This window comes from Urocitellus parryii, chromosome X (genome assembly GCF_045843805.1).
Source record: "Urocitellus parryii isolate mUroPar1 chromosome X, mUroPar1.hap1, whole genome shotgun sequence".
NCBI classification, from domain to species: domain Eukaryota; kingdom Metazoa; phylum Chordata; class Mammalia; order Rodentia; family Sciuridae; genus Urocitellus; species Urocitellus parryii.
In genome coordinates this window covers 4,530,085-4,554,829 of record NC_135547.1, presented here as the reverse complement: position 1 = coordinate 4,554,829, position 24,745 = coordinate 4,530,085, and the positions used below count along the sequence as shown (strand labels likewise).

General features: G+C 45.4%; 1 protein-coding gene across 1 annotated transcript in view; it reads left to right on the top strand.

Annotated features, from left to right (window-relative positions):
• Mamld1 (mastermind like domain containing 1) overlaps positions 1-20,089 on the top strand; it is a 100,344-nt gene extending 80,255 nt beyond the window's left edge. Inside the window, exons 4-6 of the mRNA XM_026403534.2 lie at positions 9,783-10,026; positions 16,243-16,327; positions 17,915-20,089. Of these exons, the coding sequence (XP_026259319.2) occupies positions 9,783-10,026; positions 16,243-16,283 (285 nt within the window). The 3' untranslated portion in view covers positions 16,284-16,327; positions 17,915-20,089. The remainder of the gene's footprint in view (positions 1-9,782; positions 10,027-16,242; positions 16,328-17,914) is intronic.
• Positions 20,090-24,745: the final 4,656 nt, after the last annotated feature.

Genomic DNA, 24,745 nt, shown 5'->3' with positions numbered 1-24,745 from the left:
TTCTAAGGGGTGCTGCTGCCACTGCTCCAAGGTCCCCCTCTTTGAGAACCTCTGATGCAGATCATCCCTATTCTTTCTTCAAATTCTGTCATTTAGGACTCTGAGATCTAACACTGACTTAGAACACAATATTTTATAAATGGGACACACCCAACTCTACCTTGTGAATAGCTGCAGACAACTTGGAGTTCTTGCTTTGGTTTGTAATCTAATTTTGACAAGTGGGGCTGAAAATGAAGGATACCTTAGGAATTCAAGAAGGTTAACTCCTCAAACTCTCCCAACACCACAGGGCCTGAAGAGCTTACCTAGATAAATCCCACATTTTCCCTCTGGGGAAATGGGATTCCAGCAGTTATTACCTAGAGGCCAAGGAAGAAACTAGTCTTTATAGCTTGCTACTCCATAAATAGGTAGAAAAATAGGTCTCATTCCAAGGTAGCCTTGAAGGAAGGCAGAAGGCAGAGCAAGGTCTTAGAGGAGTGCTAAGTGCTAGAAGGAGGGAGGTAAGGCCCACCAAGGTTGAGGTAGTCTTGATTTAAAGAGAGACAATGAAGGCCATGTTGTGACTTAAAAATGTTACTTTGTGGCACTAATTCCTGCAAGTGGGTAAGGGTGGGGGCCCTTTTGCTGATACAGAAATACTAAGAGTGAAATTGTTAGGAAAATAGGTTTTATTCCAAGCCAGCTTTAAGATAGAAAGCTAGTAGAAGACTGAGCTAATGGTTTCAGAGGAGTCAGATGGCAAAGTGAGACAAAAGGCAGGAGACATATATATGTACACACACACACACACACACACACACATATGTACAGATTTTTTTAGTCTGTTCTAGACAGTCTGCTGGAGAGGACAGCCTTCTCCCAGGTCAGGTGGCTGCCTCTGAGCCTTTACTCGCAGCAGGAGAAACTGCCTAGTTTAGAGGGGCTCCCACATTCAGTCTGTTTCACTGTGGAATGACTGGCCCCAAGTCACAGCCTGAGTCTCCTGACTTCTGGTTCAGAGTCAGGTTCATGTGTTCTGAAACTTGACTGCATCTGCAGAAAACTTTAAATCTGGGAATAGGATATGAATTGATACTCTTTACAGTTAATCACCAGTTGCTGTCTATATAAAATACGTGCTGTATATATAAAATTTTATTATGAAATCAAATCAAACTAAAAATTTTGAATAATTTCTTTAGGCAATGGTAGATAATAAACTCCACAACCTAAGTAAAATTATATCCCATATATGTTGACTTTGAAGGCTGAACCTAAGTTTATTGTAACTGATGGATCCCATTGTCAATAGATACTCAATATATTAGAAAAGTCTGTTTTCTCAGGCATAGTGGCAGGTTATACATGAGCCTGCCTTTTGGTTCCCAGAGCCAGCCCTTCCTCCCTCATGAAGAATAGAGAGTTGCATGATCGGAGACCAGAGCCTTCTCTGCAGGGCAGAGTCTGCAACTCAGCCAGTGTAGATACTCAGAGGACTCCCCTAAACAGCCCTCTTCTCCAGAACTCTGGGAGAGTGGGCTTCTTATGAGGTGTGGAGGGAATCCCATGACTTGAATTGTCCTTTTTTAAACAACCAATTTATGATTGAAATGAGGAAGGAGAATAACAGAAAAGGATATGTAGCCTAAGAAATCTTTAGAAACCATAATAGAACTTAGACAGAAATCAACTTAGTTAGCTGTGAGTCAAGTGCTTAAGGGAGGAGACAGATGAGCTCTCCTTGTGTGCTCATTGTCAGTTCAGGCTGCTATAATGGAATTCCAAAGACTGTGGCTTCAAAACAACAAAAAATTGTTTCTCACAGTACTGGAAGCTGGAAGTGCCATGTGTCCTCATATGATAGAAGGGATAAACAGACTCCCTAAGCCTCTTTTATCAGGACACTAGTTCTCATTCATGTGAGTTCTACCCTCATACCTAATCACTTCCAAAAGACCCCACCTCCTAATAACATCACATAGGATATTCAGTTTCTTATTTTTTAATGTTTCAAATATTTTAACTGATGCATAAAATTGCACATATTAATGGAGTACCATGTAATGTTTCAGCACATGTAGACATTGTGCAATGTTTAAATCAGGTTTATTTATGTATATATTTATATAAATCGGGTTGTTTACATATTTATCTCTGTAAAATTTATCATTTTTATGGTGAAAACTCAATCCTTTTTAGATTTTTGAAAATTATTTGCATTATTATTATCTCTAGTCATCATACTGTGCAATAGCACACCAGAGCTTCTTGATCTTCTCTAACTGTAAATTAGTGCCATTGATCAACCTCTTCCCACCCTTCCACTTTCCCCAGAACTACCATTCTACTCCCAACTTCTATGGGATTAACTTTTTTAGATTCCACATACAAGTGAGGCTATGTGATAACTGTTCCTGGCTTATATCACTTAACATAATGATCTCCAATCCCATCCATGTTGCTGCAAATTCTAGCATCTCATTCTTTTTATATGACTGAATGGTGTATATGTACCACATTTTCTTTGTCCATTCATCCAGTAGTGGACATGGGTTATTCCCACTTATTGGTCATTGTGTATAGTGCAGCAATGAACATGGGAGTATAGATGTATCTTCAACCTAATGATTTCATTTCCTTTGGATATAAACCCTATTATGGAATTGCCAGATCATATGGTAGTTCTGTTTTCAATTTTTTGAGGAACTGTATTCTGTGTTCTGTATTGGCTGTTCTAATTTACATTTGCACCCACAGTGTTCAAGAGTTCCCTTTTCTCCACATTTTTGCCAGTTAGTTATCTTTAGTCTCTTTGATAAGAGCCATTCTGGGGTAAGATGCCACCCCCAACTTTGATATTGCATATCTCTTATGATTAATGACGTTTAACATTTTTCATATACTTGGTCATTTTTATGTCTTCTTTTGAGAAATGTCTGTATCTTTTGCTCCTTTTAGGCTTATCTTTGTTTTTGAGTTTTTGAAATTTCTGGTATATTCCGGATATCAACCCCTTGTCAGATATAGTTTACAAATATTTTCTCCCATTCTGTACATTGACACTTCACTGGATTTTTTTTTTGTTTGTTTGTTTTAGTTGTTTTGTTTTGTTTTTGCTTTTGCTTTCAGTATCAGGGATTTAATCCAGAGACACTTTACTACAGAGCCACATTTCAAGCCATGTTATATATTTTTTTTATTTTTTGAGATGATAGGTTCTCACTGAGTTGCTCAGGGCCTCGCTAAATTGCTGAGGCTGGCTTTGAACTTGGGATCCTCCTGCCTCAGCCTCCTGAGCCACTGGGATCACAGGTATGCACTACTGCGCCCAGTGACACTTCACTGTGTGTTGATTGTTTACTTTGCTGTGTTGAAGCTTTTCAGTTTGATTTAATTCAATCTGTCTATTTTTACTTTTGTTTTCTGTGCTTTTGGAGCCTTCTCCAAAAAAAAAAAAAATTTCTTGTCCATTCCAAAGTCCTAAAGCATATCCACTGTTTTCTTCTAGTAGTGTCATCATCTCAGATCTTACATTTAAGTCTTTAATCCATTTTTAATTCTTTTGTGTGTGTGGTTCTCAGAATCTGATTCAGAGTCTTACATATGCTTAGCAAATGCTTTACCACTGAGCTATACCCTAGACCCTTGATGATTTTTATAAATGGTGACCTACAGGAGTCTAGATTCATTCTTCTGAATCTGTATATCCAATTTTCCCAGCACCATTTATTGAGAAGACTCTCTTCTCTAATGCATGTTCTTAACATGTTTGTTAAAAAAACAGTTGGCTGTAGATTCATAGGTTTACTTCTGGACTGTTCCATTCCATTGGTTATGTGTCCATTTTTTGCCAATATCATGCTGCTTTGGTTATTAAGGATTTGTAGAATGTTTTGAAGTGAAATTGTATAATGCTTCCTACTTACTTCTTTTTGCTCAAGATGACTTTGGCATGATTTTGTTTGTTTGGTAGTAGTTCCATATAAATTTTAGAATTGTTTTCCCTGGTTCTGCAAAGAATATCATTGATATTTTCACAAGTATTGCATTGAGATCACTTTGGATAGTATGGATGTTTTTAACAATGGATTCTTCCAATCATGAACACCAGATATAGTTCTACATTTTGTGATCTCTTTAATTTCTTTCATCAATGATTTATAAATTTTATTGTAGATACTTTCCCCTCTTTGGTTAATTATTTCTAGGTAGTCTGTTACTTTTATAGTTATTATAAATGGGATTGGCTTCTTGATTTCTATTTTAGATAATTTTCTATCAATATAGAGCAATACCACTAATTTTTGTATGTAGGATTTTGTATCCTACAACCATGCTGAGTTCATTTATTAGTTCTAATGGGTCTTTTTTGGTGGAGTGTTTGGGGTTTCAAGACGTCCAACACTATGTTGAATAAAAGTGGTGGAAGTAAGCATCCTAGTCTCATTCCATATCTTAGAGTAAAAGCTTTTACTTTTTCCTCCATTTAGTATATTGTTAGCTGTTGGTTTATTATAAATAGGCTTTATTATGTTACGGTATATTCCTTATATGCCCAATTTGTTCAGCATATTATCATGAAGGGATGTTGAATTTTATTAAAAACTTTTTATACATCAATTGGGATGACCATATTGTTTCTGTCCATTCTGTTGACATAGTAGATCACATTTGTGCATTTGTTTGCATATATTGAACCCTGCTTGCATCCTTGGGATGAATCCATTTGATCATGGTGAATAGTCTTTTTATGGTGCTGATGGATTCAGTGACTAGATAGGTGGCCACCAGAGAAGAGTAGCAGCAAACCATGGGGTAGTTTGAGTTGTCTATGTGGACAAACCTAGGGGAGGAAGACGGGACCCAAATCCTAAACCCTGAAAGGGTTGGCATCCCTGACAAGATCTCAAGACAGCTGACATCTGCAAGCTCTAAATCTACCAAGAGTGCACTGAGTCAGGGCACTGCAACCTTGACCCACCCCAATTCCCTGTGCCTAAAGCAGCTCCAAAAAGAGCTATGATTTGTAGCACAAAAACACATCAATAAGCCCCAGATTCCAAAATAAACTTTTCCAAAGGAATGGTGCTTTTATATAAACTTGGGTTGCTTCTTTTACATAGCATCATATTTTCTGTTATCACAATTCCTGATTTTCTCTCAAGGGAATCTATTTTGGAGTATATACTGTATATACAGAAGAAACTAAAGCTAACACTCACATAACCCATCAACCAGGTCAAGAAATAATACATCCAATAGCTTAGAAATCCCCAGGTACCCTCCCTATTTCCAGAGATAACACCCATACTGACTTCCCAGTGCTGACTGTAGAAATACACCCTAGAAGATTCCAAGGAGCTTTGAGCTCATCTTAGTCCTTGTGCTTAGTCCAAATGCATTAGGTAGTTGTTTTCTGCATAGACTTCCACAGATGACTTGTCTCCACAATTTTGTTGATTGTTATTAGTTTCAGGTTTACATAAGGACCTTGTCTTTTCAGAATACATTTATGACTTTCTGATTACTAGAGTAATATATACTTTTTGTACTCAACTTGAATAAATGCAGAAAACAAACTTCATGTAAAATATATAAATACAAACATATGAATATATAAATAACCTAGGGACAACTATTGTGAACATGTTGGAATATAGTATTTCACTAACTTTTTCTATACAGAAATGTATATAACATTGTTGGTATTAACCTGTGTATACAGCCTTTCCCCATCACTGGGAAATATAACAGATACAGAAAAGTCCGGAAGGTTGATGTGTACATTGTGACAGAGTGAAAAGTGAAGACTCATGTTAGCACTGATCAGGTACAGAAATAGAATGTTGACAGCCACCAAGTAGAACTTTGTATGCCCCTTCTGCCACAGCCTCCTGTCATGGAGATAGCCACTATCCTCATTCTAACATCATCATTCTCTTTTATTTTCTATGTAGCTTCATCACTTATAAGTGGACTCTTAAACATGCAATAGCTTTGTTTTGGAAAAATGAGTGACAAACACAACCTAGGGTACAAGGCTTCTAGAAGAAGGAAAGCTAAGCTGCCTCTGACTATCCACCCCCAGACTGTCTCTTAGAGAAGTAAGTGGCTAAAGGCACCATGAACCTGGGGATGTACAAAGTCCACCACCATCGGGATGCCTGGCAGAGTTCTAGACATGGTGCTATATACATAAAAAATAAATACAGTTAGAGGGATTGGGCCACTTCTGGGTTTTGCTTTCATGCTCATCATAGGCTGCCTTCAATTCCTTCAGCTATCAGGTGTAGGCCAGTGCAAAACATCTCCATGGGGGGAAGTGACAGTCCTCAGTTTATCCAGGCAGCAGCACCTGTAAAGCAGAGTGGAAATTCACCAGCAAAAGTCAAATCAGATCTCTCATCTCCACCAGAGTTAGGGAGAGATGATTGCCCAGGGACAGAGTCAGGAGGGGATTCAGAGATCTACCTGCTTCCTAAACTTTTACCAACCCCTATTACATTGGCCACCACCCCTTTCCACTTCACCTTCCATTTCCAGAGACAATCTGAGGCTTCTATTTCTGAGCTTGATGAAGATTCTGCCATAGAGATCAAGTTTCTTTTCAGCTTTCTGTTCTGCCCACTGGTGATTTCGCTTCCATGGGGCTATGTCGTCAGTGAAGCCTGCTCTGTTGACATTTGTCTTTGGGGATGGGGCCTCACTGTGTTTCCCAGGATGGCCTCCAACTCCTGAGCTTTAGCAGCTCCTCTGTCTCAGTCTCCCTAGTAGCTGGAACTACAGGTATATGCCACCATGCCTAGCTAAGTGTATGTACTATATAGCTTCTTCTTAAATTATGGTGCTATCTCCTCTTCTACACTCCCTATCCTGGTGGGATTTTTTCTTTAAAAACAAGGCAAAATATAAACCTTTGCTGTAGTTCTAATGGGACTTTGAGAAGGAATGAATTAAAATGCATGCATTAAATCTGCTGTCTAAATCCGGAAGTCTCCAAAGGAAATCCTGCCACTCCCTTCCTTGGTTGCTAGAATGTGTCAGTTAGTTGTAATAGCTTCTCAGGAACCCTAGGGCCTATCAGCAGTACTTACTGTACCCAGCAAGGTGGCACTTGGGGAACTTGAGGCTGGGAAAATTGGGGTAGGGAGTATGCATAAGCCTAAGGGTTTTTCTTTGAACACTGCTTCATCTTCAACTACCTTTAGTGCTTGTGACTAAAAGCCTAGCTTTTTTGAAAGGCAGACCCAGGTTCAGCTTTTAGCTCTGCCACTTACCTATCATGTGACTTTGAGCTAGTTGCCATCAGAAAAGAAATGTCATTTGATCTTGACTCTGACCAAGTGAGAGCTTTATGGCTGATGGGCATGTTTGCTGCCTTTTATTTAATTAGAAAAGGAAACTACTTATCACATATCCTATAAGTGTATAACCAAACTAAAAGGTTGTTAGGAACACTGTAACTTCTAAAGGTTTCTAAACATAATTAACTTTGGTAAACCCATCTCTGTCTTTGGGACAGACACTCATAAGGCCTCGTATTTTCTTTATTCCATTTTTCTAAAACTGGGGATTGCATCGGTAGTGCCTGATCCCATCCTGCTCCACTTGAATGAGTGGCTCCAGGCCCACTCTTGATTGTTCCCACACTGTTGGGGCTTCTGCTGATGAACACTTCCATGTGCCATCTGCATTTTTTTCTGCGTGATGGACTACTGAGGCACTGCAAACTATGCTAATGCTGATAGGGGATCCTGTTTCTTGACCCATCACTAATATCTTGCAAGTACATGAAGCTACCAGAGATTCCTGAGCAAAAGCTTAAAAAGCTTTCAATCTCTCCAAATAAGCCCCATGCATTGCTTTTAGAATGTGTCATCATGGAGCAGGCAAGTCATCAGAACCTAAGAATATTTGTATATTGGGGTTTTAAAAACCAATACAGCTGTAAAATATTGTTTGGAATCATCAAGGAACTAGAAGTTCAGGAATAAAGGATTGTGAGTTGTAGAAAGCCACGTTTTTGCACTTATTCCACCCAGATGACCTTGCCCCAAGGACAAATTGGAGCTTGATGAAATAAAGCTACACATGGCCAGTGAGCCCAGCTCTGTGCTAATGAATCACCCCAATGGGAGAGGACCTGAGTTCTCTATGGTTGGTATTAACACCATCAGAATGGCAAAGAAGTCTTTTTCACGAGTACATTGAGTTCACTTGCTGAGCCTAATTTGTGTTCTTTTTAGCTTTATTTTTGGCTTTGGGTAGAGTTTTTTTGTTTTTGTTTTTTGTTTATTCATTTGTTTTTGGATGAGAATGTGTCATCTCTAAAACTCTTCAGGTAGTTAGGTTGTCTTCTAATGCCTATTTTTAAATATTTATAACTTGCTCTTAAGTATTTGTCTGGAGCCTCTCCCTTGTAATACTCTGCCTGTGTTTTTCTTAATAGTACATTGAGACAATTTCTCCATTTCAAAACTTGCTTTCTATATACCATGTTCGTGCCTGAACGCATATGTGTGGGTTTTGGACTGAGGAATACCTAGGTCTGCATCCTGCTCTACTTCTAGCTAGCTGTGTAACTTTGGGCAACATAGTTAACATCTCTGGGCCTCAGTGCCTTCGTCCATATAGTAAGGACTGTAATTAGTCCCTACTTCAGAGACAACTGTTTATAAGAATTGAATAAGACCAAATATTGCAAGCACTTGGGTTAATCCTAGAGTATAGAAAATGCTCAGTAAATTTCATGGCAGTGGCAATTTTTATTGCTTTTTTTCAAATAATATATCGAAACATCTACTGGACTATCATCCATTGGAAAGACTTGCTCATAGTAGGTGCTTCGTAAGTGTTTAGCTTAGATGTGAGAGGTGTTTTTCTTTCCACTGGACTGTTTCTTGGACCCAGTTGATCACTTGCAGCTCAGTATTAGACGCAGGAGAATGAAGATGCTGCTTCAGGGAAAAACAACGAGTTGTCATCATGCAGTCTTTGGCCCAGTCCTCTTGGACACCACTGCTGTTAAACACTTGGCTTGCTCGTCAGGGTGTAAAAGTCTGGCTCGTCCACTCATCTAAGTTTTGAAGCTTTTGCTGACATAGATATCAAGTAGAAGGTTATTTTAATTGCTTCTGCTGAAGGAATTGGGTCATACATTCAATGCTGGTGTCATGCCTCCCTTCTAAAGCTTAATGGAAAGGGAGCTCCTATCCATCCAATCCTGAAACCTTGAGGCCCTGGCACGGACAAGTTTGGGTTTTGACTGTTGGGAGGTGTACACTTGACTGGTTTCACACTCACCATTTGGTTTTTCAGACCCCGCAGCATGTCTACCTGCACAGAACTACAAACCAGTTGGAGTTGTGTGCTCTGTTGTGAGGGTGAGGGTGGGGCAGGGTGGGGAGGGGTTTGATCCATGAACCAGGTATCTGATGTAGCTTTATTCCAGCTTTCCACAAGATAGTAATTGCTCAAAATCCATGGATGGGCATTAAGTGGTCCAGAAGACCCCTAAAATTATATGTAAAATATGGATGCTCTGGGAAGGAAGGGGGAGACACTACGGGAGCATTTTCTGTGGCGAGAGACTATAGTCTTTAACTGATTCTCAAAGGAGTCTGTGACCCAAGACAAGCTAAGACCACAAAGCTATTTGGTTTTGCTTCCCTAAACCAGTTGGTGTATATAACCACAACACCCAAACCACCCAAGTAGGAGGTCAGAACAGTGACAAAAATCAGTCGGAAACTTTTCCTAGTCAAGCAGCTGATGGATTGTTCAATCGGTTGTTGTAGACCCATGTAGACAAAGCCTGCAAGCTTGGGGAAGCCAGGCCCCCTCAGGTCAGCCTCGGGCGTCAGCCCCCATCCTGCCAGGCCCTGGGGAGTGAGTCCTTCCTGCCCGGCAGCTCCTTTGCTCATGAGCTGGCCAGAGTCACCTCCTCGTACAGCACCTCAGAGGCAGCGCCCTGGGGCGGCTGGGATCCGAAGGACTGGAGGCAGGTGCCTGCTCCACTACTGCCTAGCTGCGATGCCGCAGGTAAGTCACTTCTCCTCAAGCCTCGCTTTCCTCATCTGTCAACTGGGGCACAGCCACCCGCTCAGCCTGCCCGCCTGCCTCACGGGGTTATTTGGGAGGAACACAGGAGGTGACAGCTCTGAAGGCAACCCATAAAGCTCTGTATGCCTCTGAGGGATTTGTAGTGCTTTCTGGCCTTCCTTTTTCTCTAGCCCAAGCAAGCAGAATTCTCCAGGTATCTTGGCCTCACCTGCAGGGAAACAAGTGGGGGATTGCCCAGGGTGCAGTTTCTCTCTCCCTCTTCTGGACACCTTCTGGCATTCCATTTCCTTTCCTGCCTGCCTGTCCCTGCTGCCAGACTGGGAGCCCAAGGGGAGTAGGGGTTGTACTTCTGTGCTTCCAAATCACCCTACCAGATGACTGCCTGTTTGATACCAAGTGGGGGCTCAGGAACCGCCTCTCCTGCCAGCAATCTGCTGTGGGTTCTGCACCGCATGGTATTCTCTGAACCCACTGAAGGCCTGGCAGTCCAGGAGGGAAGGGAGAAGGCATCCAAGCCAAGCCTATCCCAAGATGGCTGAGAGTTTGAATCAACCTCTAGAGTCTAGAAAGAATGGCTGGCTTACATGCCCCAAAGAGTCACATTAACAGTCATGACAGCAAGATGATGCATACCAGCTTTTGCAGAGAATTTCATTTGGATCTTGGAGTTGTTATTCTGGTGCATGAAATATCAATGTGCACAGGATGTCTGCCCTATCTGCAGAGAGAGAGCTGGAGACACGAGCATTTTCTAAGTGATAGTAATCAGAAGATGGCCATCAAGCTGAAAGGGCCTCCTGGGATTCTGGCCTTTAATGGAAATGCGGCTTTGGTACATCCAGCCTTGTTCTCTTTATCCTGCCTGCCCTGGCCTGGAAGAACAAGCAGTGCTTTCCGTTCAAGGGCTATTGATTTCTTTCTCCCTCAGAGTCACAGTACTCCTCAGCTGTTCGCTCTTCAGATGAAACCAGAAGAATATTGTCCAGCCCAAAGCTGCCAGGGAAACAAAATTAGCGAAAAAGGATATAGATGTCGTCCACTCGGAATGTCGCCATTTCTACCCTGCTCTATCCTGCCTTGCCCTGGCCTCAGAAACCACAAATGAGAGGATCCCAGCTAGCATGCCTGGAGAGTTCCTTTACCTCACCTCATTATCTGTCTGCCCCAGTAGCAGAGGGCAGAGCACATGTGTGGCCCCAACATTTTCTCTAGGAACTTTAGAAGTTGGCCACACTGAGGGGGGTCCTTGGCACTTGTCACAATAGCCTGTAAGTTTGAAACAGAAATAACAAAAGATTTTGTTTCCTCTGCCCAAGGATCATCCCAGCATTTGACAGGTTCCAGGTGGCCCTGGAACCACCAAGATGGAGGAGGACTCAGAATAATTTACACAGTCATAGGTCAAGTAGCAAAAAAGGACCTACATGGAGTTCAGCCATTTGCTTTTGATAGTATTTATTTTGTGAAGCCCCTGATGATAGCTTCCAACTGGTTGGGACCCTAGGGCTCTTTCTGTGGGAGAGAGTTCCACCTCCTACACCACTGTCCAAAGGGGCAAAAAAAGACCCCAGAAGGCCAATGCTGCTGTAGGTTTTGCCAAGCATATGGAACTGTGTGTCAGGATCCAGTTCCCCCTCAGGGTCCCATGCCTCACCCAGGGATTCTGCCAGTACCTTCCACCACCATCCCTTCACCCTGGCATATTGTCTGTAGAACATTATCCTCTTTGACTGATTTACTTGGGTCTTGTCAGCCTCCCCATCTGCTGTAAGCTCCATAAGAGCAGAGATATACAGTGCCAACTCCATGCTGGAAACAGAACCTGGTCCATAGCAGACCTATGTTCATCAAATGACTGGCAGAGGGGCTGACTGGGCTGCCCTGTAAGCCCATCATGTACTTGCACAGTTAAGTCCAGGGACCTTAGAGTCATTGAGGCCTGTGTCCCTCTCATGACACTCTGGGCAGGGGAAGCCATGAAGCCAAGGCCATACACAAGCAGAGGTGTTAAGCAGGTTCCACCCCAAGTCATGGCCCCAGTGATACTCAGGGAGAAGTGACCTGATGGGTACTCATCACTCCCTATCTTCTAGAGAAATTGAGTCACAGGCTCTGAGAGTTGAGGAACCTAGTAAACAATGAACACTTGCCTACTATTCATTGTAGGAAACCCCCCACAGTTTCTGAAAGATGCTCAAGAAGAAATTTTTGCATAAGAGGACCCCAAACTGGGCTTCTGGCAGCTATATCTAAATTGTGTCTCTCTATGGGTCCTGGCTGGCCAGAGCCCATGGGTCTCAGGAGTGCCCATCCATGGGGGAGCATGGGACCCTTCAGAAATCAGATCTCAGTGATGTGGGAATTCCCATGCAGTATGCCATCCTCCTGTCATTTCAAAGGAAAAGTCCCAAGGGCCAGTGAGTTGTTGCCAATTCTTGCTTCCATAATCTACAAAAGAAGGTGCTCTTTTGTGGAGTAATAAACAAACCCACGCTAGAGCTCATTACCCTATGGGACACATAGCTGAGTGCCTTTGCTGGCACAAGCAGTGTTCACTGGGGAGACCAGGTGGGGATTCCCTTATGAGGGAAAAATAATCTTTCTCCTCTCTTCCCTCTCCCCTTTTTTTCTCCTCTCTCTCTCTCTCTCTCTCTCTCTCTCTCTCTCTCTCTCTCTCTCTGTGCCTCCTGTTCTCCCACTTTTTTCCCTCTCACTCTTCCTCTTCCCTCCCTCTGTCAATCGACATGCTGTATTTCTCTGAATCAGAATGCTTTCCGCTAGGGGATCGTGGAGTGAGTGACTTCAATCTGAATCAGGCTGAAACCCAGGAACCCTTTGTGGGCACCTGTCTTTGTATATGATCCTACTGCCCTCTGATTCCCCCCAATTGGAGAGTCTCTTTTTCCGATTAGGTGGTTAAATTGTTATTAAGATCACTTTCCCTCTGCCCTGATGAGAAGGAAGCATCCAGGTGATTGTACTGGGGTGCACAGAAACATGAGCATGTGGTGGCTTCTGGGTGAAGCTGGTACAGTGCCCAGCCTAGTCTATTGGCAGGCACCGTACTGAGCTTGGTGGTGCCAGGAGGCAGTGGCAGCCTTTGGTTAGGCCTGGCCTTTTGCCTTTCGCTCCTGCTTGGCACACAAGTTAAGGCATTAGCCCTTCTATGAGCCCCTAGAGACTGGTGGGGCTGTACAGCTTCCTGAGCATCAACACGAAGCTTCCTGAAAGGCAGCCCAGGACTTGTCTGTGAATTGGCTGAGTGGGGCTGAGAAGAGGTGAGACAGAGGAAGGGGGAGGCCTTAGTTCTCTGAGACTTCCTGCTGGCCCTAGCCCATCAGGATGGCCACTGTGGGAGAGGCACACAGGGCTCACTTATCAGTGTCCCGGGAACAATAGGATCAAGAGCATATGACAATCGCAGCCTTACAAAATTTAGTCCTTTGATGACTGTCTCCATAACTTTGCTTATAAAAAGCCACACGACCTGGGCCATCCTTTACAAGAGGGCAGAAAGTGAGTGTCCTGTCACTAAGCAGCAATTTTCAGCCACCATTTCCTCCTGGTCACTGAAACCATTTGTCATTTCCTGTTTTCTCCATTTTCCAACGATTCTAATTGTCAGTGTCAAAAGGCAACAACTGTTTTCTTGTGGCTTATCTTTGGAGCACATTGATTCAGAACAAAGGATCGGAGCCTCCCTCTGCAAAACAAAGGAAGCAGCCTCCTTGGAAAGGCTGGAGAGAGTGCCCAGGCCCCCTCTGTCAGGGAGAAGAGGACTGGCAGTGTCTCTGGATACCCTAGCAGGGTGAAGAGCTGGTGGAAGACCCCAGCTTTCTGGGGGTCCCCACAGACACAGAGCTTCTACAGAGCAGCTGCCAGCACTACTGGCTGGGCAAGGGCACTGTTTGACCTTGGCAGTATGTATAGTTATACAGCTGACCAGATTTCCCCCTTAAACTCTGGATGCTCTAGTATCCCCTTTGTCCCTATAACCCTAAACTTAGTGTAAAGCACTTTCTCATACAAAAGATGGTACAAGGGGAGCAGGGGCCTCCACTCTCTGAATCCTGCCCAGCTCAGGCTTTCCTTGTTTTCTGAGCTCCTGGGCAGACTTTCTCTGTACATCCTTCCCTTTGCACTTTTCTGCCCTCCCGTGCTTTTGCTTGGGTCACATTCTCTAACCTCCATCTGCACCGGTCCCTGTACTACTGTGATACTAGATAAAAGTGATGGGGCAGCCAGTGGGTATAGACTTTGAGTCTGCAGTTAGGAAGCATTGCACTTCCTTTCCATGTTGCTTTGGATAGTCATTTAACTTCTGTGAGCCTCCCATGTCACATCAGTAAGCTGGGGACTCTGGATGTATTCCAATGTCCTCAGGCTGATCTAAGAATCAATGAGAAGAACATAAGTGAAAGGGCTGCCTTCAGAAATGGCCACCCACCCTGAGCATCTCAGGCACATCTAGAGGCTATGGCCTGGGGCAGTCATGCCTTCTGACCCCACTGAGCATTTTTTTCTGAGATGACAGGAAATAATGGGTGCGAAGTGCCCTAGACAGTGATCACTCATAAAAGCTAACCTACCCCACCCCGCCCAACCAGTGCTTTAGCAGGAAGAGGGCAGATCCATGGGTCAGCCGAGAAACAGCCCTCTCCACCCACATCCCAGCAGCCCCTGCTGTGGGAGGAGACAAGAGCCAGGATAGGAAGCAGGCTAAGGATGGGATGGAAAAGCAAAGCCCAGGCTGGGGAAATCGCTCCTGGTGTAGTCTTCCCAGTGCCATGTGTTTGTCCTCTCTGCTTTGCCAGGAGTTGAGGCCAGGTACTACTGCCAGGCCTGAGAGCTGGGCACATTCCAAAGTGCCATCCCTCTGCCCTGCCTACACCCACACCAGCCCCACTGAGTGCAGAGAGGGGCTGCCTGGGGAAGCCTATTGCTAGGAAAGCAGGCAGTGCCTAGGCAGCTCATATTGCACAGTTGAGACCTCTGTCACATGGGGGGCACAGGTGAGAGAAAATGTTGGTTAGTGCACTCACAGGCAGGCTTCTGGAGAAAGGGAGAGAGACGGCAGCAGGTGAGCACAGGTTGAGCAGTGGACTGAAGTCAGATGTGGGTCCCAGTCACCACCTTGCCCTGGCTGGCTGAGGGTCTTAGTGATTTGTGCCTTTTCCTGCCTTGGGCCTTCTTCTGATCCTCTCCCTGCCATGTTTTTCTCCTTTGTCTGTGAGCCTATCCCACACTGATTTGCTGTTTTTCATGCTCCTGGGTGGACGGACTTTCTCTGTACATCCTTCCCTTTGTACTTTTCTGCCCTCCCCTGCCTTTTCTTGGGTCACATCCTCAAACTTTCATCTGCCCCTGCCCCAACCCTAGTACAATGTGTTACTTGATAGAACGTAAGGGGCTTCACTGCAGCCCAAAAGCCTGGCTCCTCCCTCACCCACTCAGCCAACTTTGAGAAGGAGACAGGAAGCTCCTCCCAATTGTCCGTGCTGCAGCCAATCAGGAAAAGGAAGCGAAATTGGCAGTGTCTGCCAACTCTTGGACTCGGTGTGTCCATGTGACCATTTGATCATTCAGCCTTCATGCCGGGACCACCCAGATAAACCTTGGTCCTTTCCCCATGACAGCCTTGCAGAGACTGGACACCCACCACCAAACAGGCCAGAATCTGCTCTGCCCAAGCCACTGTGTCCTTTGAATGCAGCCAATTTGTCTGGGTGTCCTTGAAAATGGCATGGCCAGATTCCTATCCACACTGGGCATGTGTGGCCAACACAAAGTAGCATAGGACTGTCACCTCCGTCCTTCTACATACTCTGCTTCTATTAATGCAGCCTAATGTTACATTTGTTCTTTTGGTGACCACATCGCACTGCTGACCCATTCTGAACAGATAGACATTCAAACTGCCTCAGTCTTTTTCTCTGTGCACTGCTGCTGATTTCTGCCTCTTGCCCCATCCTATGCTGTTGCAGTTGGTTTTTTAACCCAGGCGCAGAATCCTACTTTTCTTTATACCTGTGGAACTTTGCTGTGGAGGGTGGGACATGCATGCAAGTGTGTGTTGGTGTGTTCACTCATGCTTTTGCTGCACCAAAGCCGAGTCCTAGGTCCCCAAGCAGTGATCCCAAGACTAACATTTCTCAGCAGCTATAATCTAATGTGTCTTTTTCATCTTCTGTTTAGCAAGAGAAACAGAGATCAGGTCTTATGGCAATAACCCCTAAACAGAGGAGCGTGTACATGGGCCAGCAGATGAGCCATTTTCAAGGTAAGTAGTTAAGGTCAGTTTTCCCGAAAGGACCTGCCAAGGGATGCATATGTAGGGGTGGGGCAGGATTTCACTTCTGAGTAAGCAGTTACCATCTGTGTTTCTGAAAAGCACTTGAGTGGTCTGTAAGTCAGTTAAGTAGAACATGAATTCTGACCCTGCCCATTCACTCCCCCATGCACATTCACACAGAGCTGGGCTGACCTTCCATTTCTAATGATTTCCAGGGCTACTGGCTCCCAGAGCCTCTACAGATAGCAGGAGCTCCCCCACCCCACCACCCACATGGCAACCGTGAACGTACTCCACATTTATTGGCTTAGGATATACCAGTTAGCAAAAAGCTAGAAATGGTCCCACCTTTGTGGAATTTACAGGCTTCCAGGTATAACTGAGTTAAGCAGTCCTTACAAACCAGTAAGGTGAGATTGGAGCAGGCCAAGCATACTCATGGGAACATTCTCCGACAAGTGGCAGTATCTTCATTTTACCCAATGCCATCTCTACACCATTGATTCTCCAGCCTCATGCAAAAACCCTGTGCCTTTGAGCCTGATACCAGCCAACTTTGTGTCTGTCTGCCCAGGCTGGAGTGGCATGTCGGGCAGGCTTCAGCTACAGGGACAGAGCAGGTCAGTTTCAGGAAGGCTGAGGCTAGAGTGTAAACTAGTTGAAAAACTTGGAAGTGCCACGGTAATAAAAGAACCTAGGCATGGTTACAAGAGAAAAATAGAATTAGTAATTATGATCATGGAGTGTAAGATGGGTAGTGTCCAAGGCTGGCATTCTAACTGCACTGTTTCTTGCTTAACCTCGGGCAAACCATGTGACTGACACGTGCCTCAGTTTCCACAGCTTCCACTGAACAAGAGTGCTGGTAGATGTCAGCCACAGCACACTCAGGATGCATTCTGAAACTTAGGTACCTGGGATTCTACCTTCTGTCTTCTGCTCTGTCTCTTTCCACCCTGTCTCTCTCCAAAAATCAGGAAGTTCAGAAGGTGGCCTCCTAGATTTCGACCTTTAGAAAGGAAACTTACTGCAGATCAAGTCAGCAAACACATGATCCTCAAACGTGAGGCTCAGAGGCTATGGGGAGCACTCCTTCTTACCATGTTTGTTGGGTGGAGAGCTGAGGCAAGCTACATCTTCCCTAGTTTGAGGGCTGAGCCATCTTCCACAACCCACCACACTCCACCCCAACCCTTCCTTTCTTCTACAAAATATTCAGGACAAGCCCCTAAATACAGAGCACTGAGGGTAAGAGCAGACACAGCCCCTGGTCTCACAGAGATTCTTGTCTACTTGAAAAGGTGGGCAGCTGGCATTTCAATCCAGCATGATCTGCTTTGGGTGAGGGGTGTTTTGTGTACAGACATAGGAGTTATGGGAGGGCTTCACAGAATAACTGTGTCCAGGCTGAGGGCAGAGAAATGAGGGAAATTGAAAAGAGTCAGTGGGGGCAGGGTTGCTTAGTCAGGGACATGAGGTGAGAAGTGACGGATGCTGGACCCATGGCCTGTCCAGTGGCCACAGTCCTTGCTGAGGATGCCTATGGAACTGATCCCCATGTCTCTCTTTCTGTAGCCGTCCAAGAACAAGTCACCTCCAAGTGTAGCCACACCAAGGCAAGCCCCCTGTCCAGCCAGCATATGATGTCATCCACACCTGGGCTCCTTCAGAACAATGAGAATCCAGGAATAATCCAACCCACCAGACACCAGAGCCATGAGGGCATGAGCACGATCTCACTAACTCTGAAGAAGCAGCAAAGAATATTCAACTCCAGCCCCCAGTGTCCCACATCCTCACACTTGAACCAGAACCCCCAGGGCAATCTTGGCTCTGTCTGCCAGCATCCACAGAATCCCAAAATCACCCCTATAGGAGTGCCCCTGCCCAGGTTCTGCTCCCACCCCCTGGACAGTCAGCACCTAAGTCCCCACCAGCTCAGACAGCCCAGTATGACAAGAATGCCCACTGTATTCAACAATGCTGCCTGGATGGCGGCAGCAGCAGCTATGACCACAGCAGTTTCGAGGGAACCTCCTCCAAGCCAGGGAGATGACAGCATGAAGCACCATTTTGATAGCAACTCAGTCTTTGCCAAGGTGCCCATGGGAGTGCCTCCGGTAGCCTCGGCATTTCCATCTCAGCAGCCGTTTGTGCCCCCTAATCAGGCTGCCCCAGGAGGCACACCTGACCAGAAGGTTAGTGATGCCCTGGCCAACCCCAGCTTCAGCCTGCTGGGGAACCAGAGCTTCCAGCAGAGCCCAGTACAGGTCCCTGTGCCTGTGCTGAACACTACCAAGTCCCTCCAGCAAGGCATGGCCACCATGGCTCCCATGAGTCCCATTCAGGGCATTGAGCCACCAAGCTATGTGGCTGCCGCCGCTGCTGCCGCTGCTGCATCTGCCATCACTGCTAGCCAGTCCTTGGGTCCATTTAACAGAACAGGTAGCCTCCTTGAGCTGCCACCTGACAACCTTTTGCCCCAACTTCATCCCCAGTCTCCGCTAAATGGTCTGATTTCACCCCCTGATGATAGTGAGGTGGATTTCATTGAAGCTCTCTTGAAAGGCTCTAGCGAGGGCCCAGATGAAGACTGGGTGTGCAATTTGAGGCTGATAGATGACATTTTGGAACAGCAAGCTGCAGTCCAAAATGCCACAGCCCAGAATGCCGACCAACTCACCAAGGGTACTGGGGAGCTTTAGATCAGAGCAGGATGCCCATAGAAACCCCCATGTTGATGTCACTCAAAGAAGTGGCCAGAATCCACATCAAGTTCACAACTGGCCCCAGACAGTCACACTTGGCTCCTCATTAGTGGTGTCAGCCCAGCCTGTCCCTCTCTCTACCAGAAACAATGGAAAGCTGGTGATTTTTCAAGCTACTTGTATATATTTAAAAAATTTTGTAAATGGTTTTCCTAAACACGAATGACAGAAGTATTTATACTTGGTTTTGTGACTTTGTAAATAAAGTGACGGCTTTTGTTTCAATAGAGTTGTGTTTATTATGCCTTGTTTTGTGTTTATTATACATTTTATACAAATATGCAGACTGTGTTGTCCACTGCAGTGACACCTTGTTAAGCCAGGTGACTGAGTTGCTGTGGTTTTGATGCAATGGGAGATGTGGATGTGATCAATGGGTGTTGTACAAACTGACAAATGCTGAATAGAAAAACCACTTGGTCATTGATTTCCATATTCACTAAAAATTCTGTTGCCTGCCAGGTGTGACTGTTAATCTCATTGCAGACTTCTTCGTCCCTGCTAGCTCCTCCCTAATGAGCATCTACAGCAGAAGCTATTTTATTGTTAAGTGCCCCCTGAGACATTGCAGGTAAGCTAGATGTCCTTTAGATTTGGGAGAGGTGCAAAGAGCTGAGCTCTGTGTGAGCTGTCCACCTCGAGGCACTAGAACATTCCCCTCTTTCCGTCATTCAGACCTCAGAGAAAACCCCCACTTCCTGCCGCTTCAGTGCAACCTCACAGTGGGAAGGTGAGCCCATCCTGCTTTCAAGCCTGCTTTCAAGTCTTTCCGCATTCGTCTTGGTGTAAGGCTCTGTGGTTTGGGGTGAAGAGTCTATAAACATTAATAGTTGATTTGGAGTTTGTCTTTGATGGTTTCTATCTGCAATTATTGTCATGTATATTTAAGTGTCTGTTATAAAAAAAATCCACACGCACTGTCCTGTAAACTTTTCTCAGTGTCCAGATTTTGTGTAATGACATTTTAATTGCCACCTCGTATTTTGCCTCTACATCAAAATCTGGCATCTATTTTGAGCCAGTGTGTTTTTTCTGTTCTGTAATAAACAGCCAGGAGAAAAGTGCCTCTATGTTTTCATTTTCCAGGGAGCATTCAGTGCCTACAAACCCAAGTCAGCTGAGCCTGCTAGTGTCTCTGGTTCTCAGAGGTGGTTTGATGTCTTGTGCATCAGAAAGCTGCTGCGGCGAGGGCACAGGGGTAACTGGCTGGGTAGAACACATTACAGTGATTGACCAGTGTAGCATAGAAGCATAGCATTTTCAATCCCAACTCCTCATTTTATAGGAGAGGAACAGGGTTGCGTGGCTACTCAGGTAATTCCATAGTGGGGACAGAGGATGGGTGGGAGACTCCCTCTGAGAATCCAGACTTTGCGCCTCCATCCTCCTGCCCTTACTAAAGATCACACTTGCCCTTCTTTGCTCAGACACTGCCACCCTTGAAAATGGACCAAGAGTGGATCCTGACAGAATTGAGCACATTACTATGTCAACTTGCTATCTGGGTATGACCCCTGGAATCTGAGGAGATAAAGCAAGTGTGAAGCAAAGAAGAGCAGTGCAGGCCTAACTTTAGGGCTCCTTCAGCTCCACTCATGGAAGGGGCACCCATAGAGAGTGACTGGCAGACTCAGAAACTCAAAGGTCAATGTGTTCTCTCATATGGGGAAGCTAGAGTGAAATAAAGGAAAGGGGAGGGAAGCATGGGACAACATAAAGATAAAAAGAAGATCAATATGTGGAAGAAGAAGATGGAGAGGTGGAGTGGAGAGACAGGTAAGGGGAGGCAATGCAGAATGAATTCTTGGGAAATCATGTTATGTTCATATATAAATATACAACAGGGAACCTTACCTTTATGCATACATAGAAAGAATCAATTAAATATAAAGTAAAAAGTGAGCTAAAGTAAGCTGAGTAGAGGAAGGAGAATAGGAGAGGGGAGGGAGGATGGGTGGGGAAAAAGGGTCATGAACTGACATTGAATACCTTGCACAAATAAATTTGTCTGGATGAACCCCACTACTATGTGTAACTATAAAGCTCTAATAAAATTATTTTTTAAACAGTGGCTGGGCAGGGAGGTGACTTTGAGTTGGGTGACATGTCAGCTACATAGGGAAATATACCCATACTTTGAAAAGAAAGCCACAAGACCCTGGTGACATAGACAGGCAGTTGAGCACCCCTGCAGCATGTAGCAAGAATGGTCCTCTTGCCTCCCTCTCCCATGGCTCTGGTCCAAAGCCTGGGCTAAATGCAGCCCTGCTCATTCTGAGAGGAGCCAGGAGAGCTGGGGCCGGTGGGCCAAAGGGAGGCTAATTGGTGCAGGTAGAAGGTCAAAGTTGGCTTGCCTCCAGGTCCAGGATGTCAGTGGAAGGAGAGGCATTACTTGGATTTGCTTCACCTTCAGAGGAGCTCTGGTCCCTGAAGTTCTAACCCAGTTCCCTTAAATCCTGACCAGCTGGCCAATCCCAGCATCCCAGGAAGCCCTCCAGTCCCCCCACCTTCCCCTCCTCTCCCCATCCACATGTGCATCCAGAGGCTTTGTTGAGGGTGGTGGGTTTTCCTTAAACTGCTGCAGAAACAACAGGGACTCCCATGTGCTTCACCTGTGGGCCACCAACATCACAGCAAGAAAGTGTCTTCTACAGAGATTCATCTGATTTGGGCATCTTCTGAAGGGGACCCTAATAAGATGGCTTGGACCTCTGCCTCTCCCACCAGGTGGCCAGAACTAAGCCAGTAGGTGGCAAGCATTCACAAATGGAGCCACATCTGTCCAAAGGTGGGGAAGAAGCTAGTTGGGACACACACACACACACACACACACACACACACACACACACACACACTCACGTGTGCTGTAATAGCATGGTTGAAGAAACGATCAGGATTAAATGTACATGTTCTGAGGTGGGCCTGTCATGTCCAACAGAACCAAAAGCTGCTCTCAGAAAATGCCCACATCTAATACTAGATGGCTGTGACTAAGTGCCAAGATCGCCAGGGTAGATGTCTTACTTGCCCATGGACCAAAGGGGTCATGGAAACAACCATTACCCCAAAGCCTCAGTTTTTAGCCCCCATTCAGACAGGCCCCTCCTGCTTCCTGCTAAGCATTCCTGTAGATCTAGGAAATAGGTATCCCACAAGTGCCCCTCAGCCAGTCTCTACTCCTTATCAGTATTATCCATCTTCCTCAAGGGCCCTGTCCATGATAGTTCCAGATACACTGGAGCCTTAGGGCCCAGCTGTCAGATCCCCTCTCAGGGGTTTAGGCCACATGCCCAATGACTATTTCTCAGAACCTGCTAATCAGGGAGCTGAATCCCATGCCCTGTAAAACCCCCTGCCCAGCCCTCCCAGATGTCCTCCTCAGCCTTCCTGAGAGCCTCATGGGTCAGAGCTACCCTATTTCAGATCTACCAAAACAAAAGATGGTCATGTCCCACTGAGGTGATTCCTTCTTCCATTAGCAGAGGGTTTAACTTCCCAAGTGAACCTCATGGGTAACCTCATGGCTGAACCAGTTTGGGCCACAGCACAGATAATTCCCTGAACACTGTTTAACACCCGATCCCAGCCTGGCCTCATGGCCTCCCAGCAGTGCCTTCCCTATCATCTGTTTTCACTGCTTCTGTCGCCAGCACCATCAACCATTCCTCTGCTGGATTTTTTTCCAGGAGCACCAATGAAGTGCCAACCCCAACTCCCTGCATCCCTTGCCAAGGAGTGAGTGGCAGTGCCCTACTTTTCCTTCCTACCCACCGTCAACCCAGAACAGTGTGCGTCCAGTGTCATCTCCTTCCCCCTAGGTAACCTGGTCAAAACACAAACTTCTTCCTGGCCATAAAACCAATGAAAATTTTCAATACTCAGCAGATTCAATCCTTCAGCAGAAATGTGCTGTCCCTTGGATCCTGGGGCCTACAGTATCCTGGGACCCTTCTTCCCTTTTGGCCTACACCTGGCCCTCTCTCTTACAATGACATCCATTCTCCCACCTCTCTACAAGGAGACATTCCAGCCATTACTTTTCAAACATGACTTCATACTCAGACAAACTGATTCAGGATCCTGCATCCACCATCCCAGCAGCTCAGCTTCTGGACATCTGGTCAGAGTCCTAACTTTCACTCATCAGGGAATGCTGCTGGACTCGGTCCCACACTGGGATGAAGCCCTCCAAGAGCTTGGAGTCTACTTCCTGCCTTTGACAGCCTGATCTACCATCCTTAAGGGACCCCTTTCTTGGCTGCACGGTTTTCTCTGGGAGGACTGTGGGGCAGAAGGCACTCAGCTGCCCATGACTCCTGAAGAGCTACAGGCAGATGCCTGAGGACTCTCCACTGGAGAGGCAGAAAGAACCACGATTCCCCCCTTCCATCCATGAGGCCAACCCCAGGGAAGCTGCCAGAAGTGCCCAGGGAGGTATGTGAGACCCCAGGTCTTCCTTCTTCCCTTACAGCAGGCTCAGGCCCCTTGGAGTGCTGGGACTAAGGTCTATGGGTAAACTGTTGTCTCTCATTTGTCCTCCATCCAGGAAAGCCAGTGTGTTGGGAGAAGAAGTTCTACTTTTTGTTTTATATCAGGAATTGAACCTATAGGCACCAAACCACTGAGCCACATCTTCACTCTCTCTATATATATTATTTTGAGACAGGGCTTCTCTAAGTTGTTGAGGCTGGCTTTGAACTTGCAATCCTCCTGCCTCAGCCTCCCAAGCTGCTGGGATTACAAGTGTGTGCCACTGCATCCAGTGGACAAGAAGTTCTAAAGAGCACACGTGGTTGTCTTCCCTAGTGTGTGGCAATTATGTGATTCAAATGACATGTCAACATGCACATGCTAGGCATGGGAAGGTAGATAGACATTACCCCCAACCTCATAAAATCACAACTGGGGAAGGTGGGGGCATACACCCATCAGGATTATGCCAGAGAAAGAGAACCAGTGGGAGACTGTGTAATGGGAGGGAGACCTGGCCAGGCAAACCCAAAACCACAGGACAGAGCACCAGAATGGACAGGCTAGAAACTCTCAGGCAGAAGCTGCTGCTGCAGTCCACAGATAGAATTTCTTCTTTCTCAGAGAAACTTCAGTTTTGCTCTTAAGTTCTTTTAACTAACTGGCTAAAGCCCACCCAAAGGGAGGGAGAAGGGGAGGGCAAAGGGAAATACTAGTGAATTATGTAGGGTAATCTCACTTATTTAAATTCAACTGATTGTAATCAGTTGATGTTAATCACAGCTACAAAATACCTTCTCAGCAACAGAGTGAGTGATTGATGAAACTAGTCACCAAAGCTTAGCCAAGTTGACACATAAAATGACCCATTGAATGGGGACAAATGATACATGGACAAATAGAATAATAATAAGGCATGTCAAGATCCATGAAGGAAACACAAGAGAGACAGAAAGAGGGAGAAACCTCAGTTTGGTGGGGCTAGTGGGAAGCAAAAAAACAGTCTGCTTCAAATAGGGTGCTCAGGATAGATATCTCTGAGAGAGTGATATCTGAGCTGAGATTAAAGGTTAGGAAAGAGCAAGCCATGCAAAGAGCTAGGGCCAGAATGTTCCAGGTAGAGGAAATAGCAAATACAAAAGTCAGGAGGAATGGGAAGGAGGCAAGT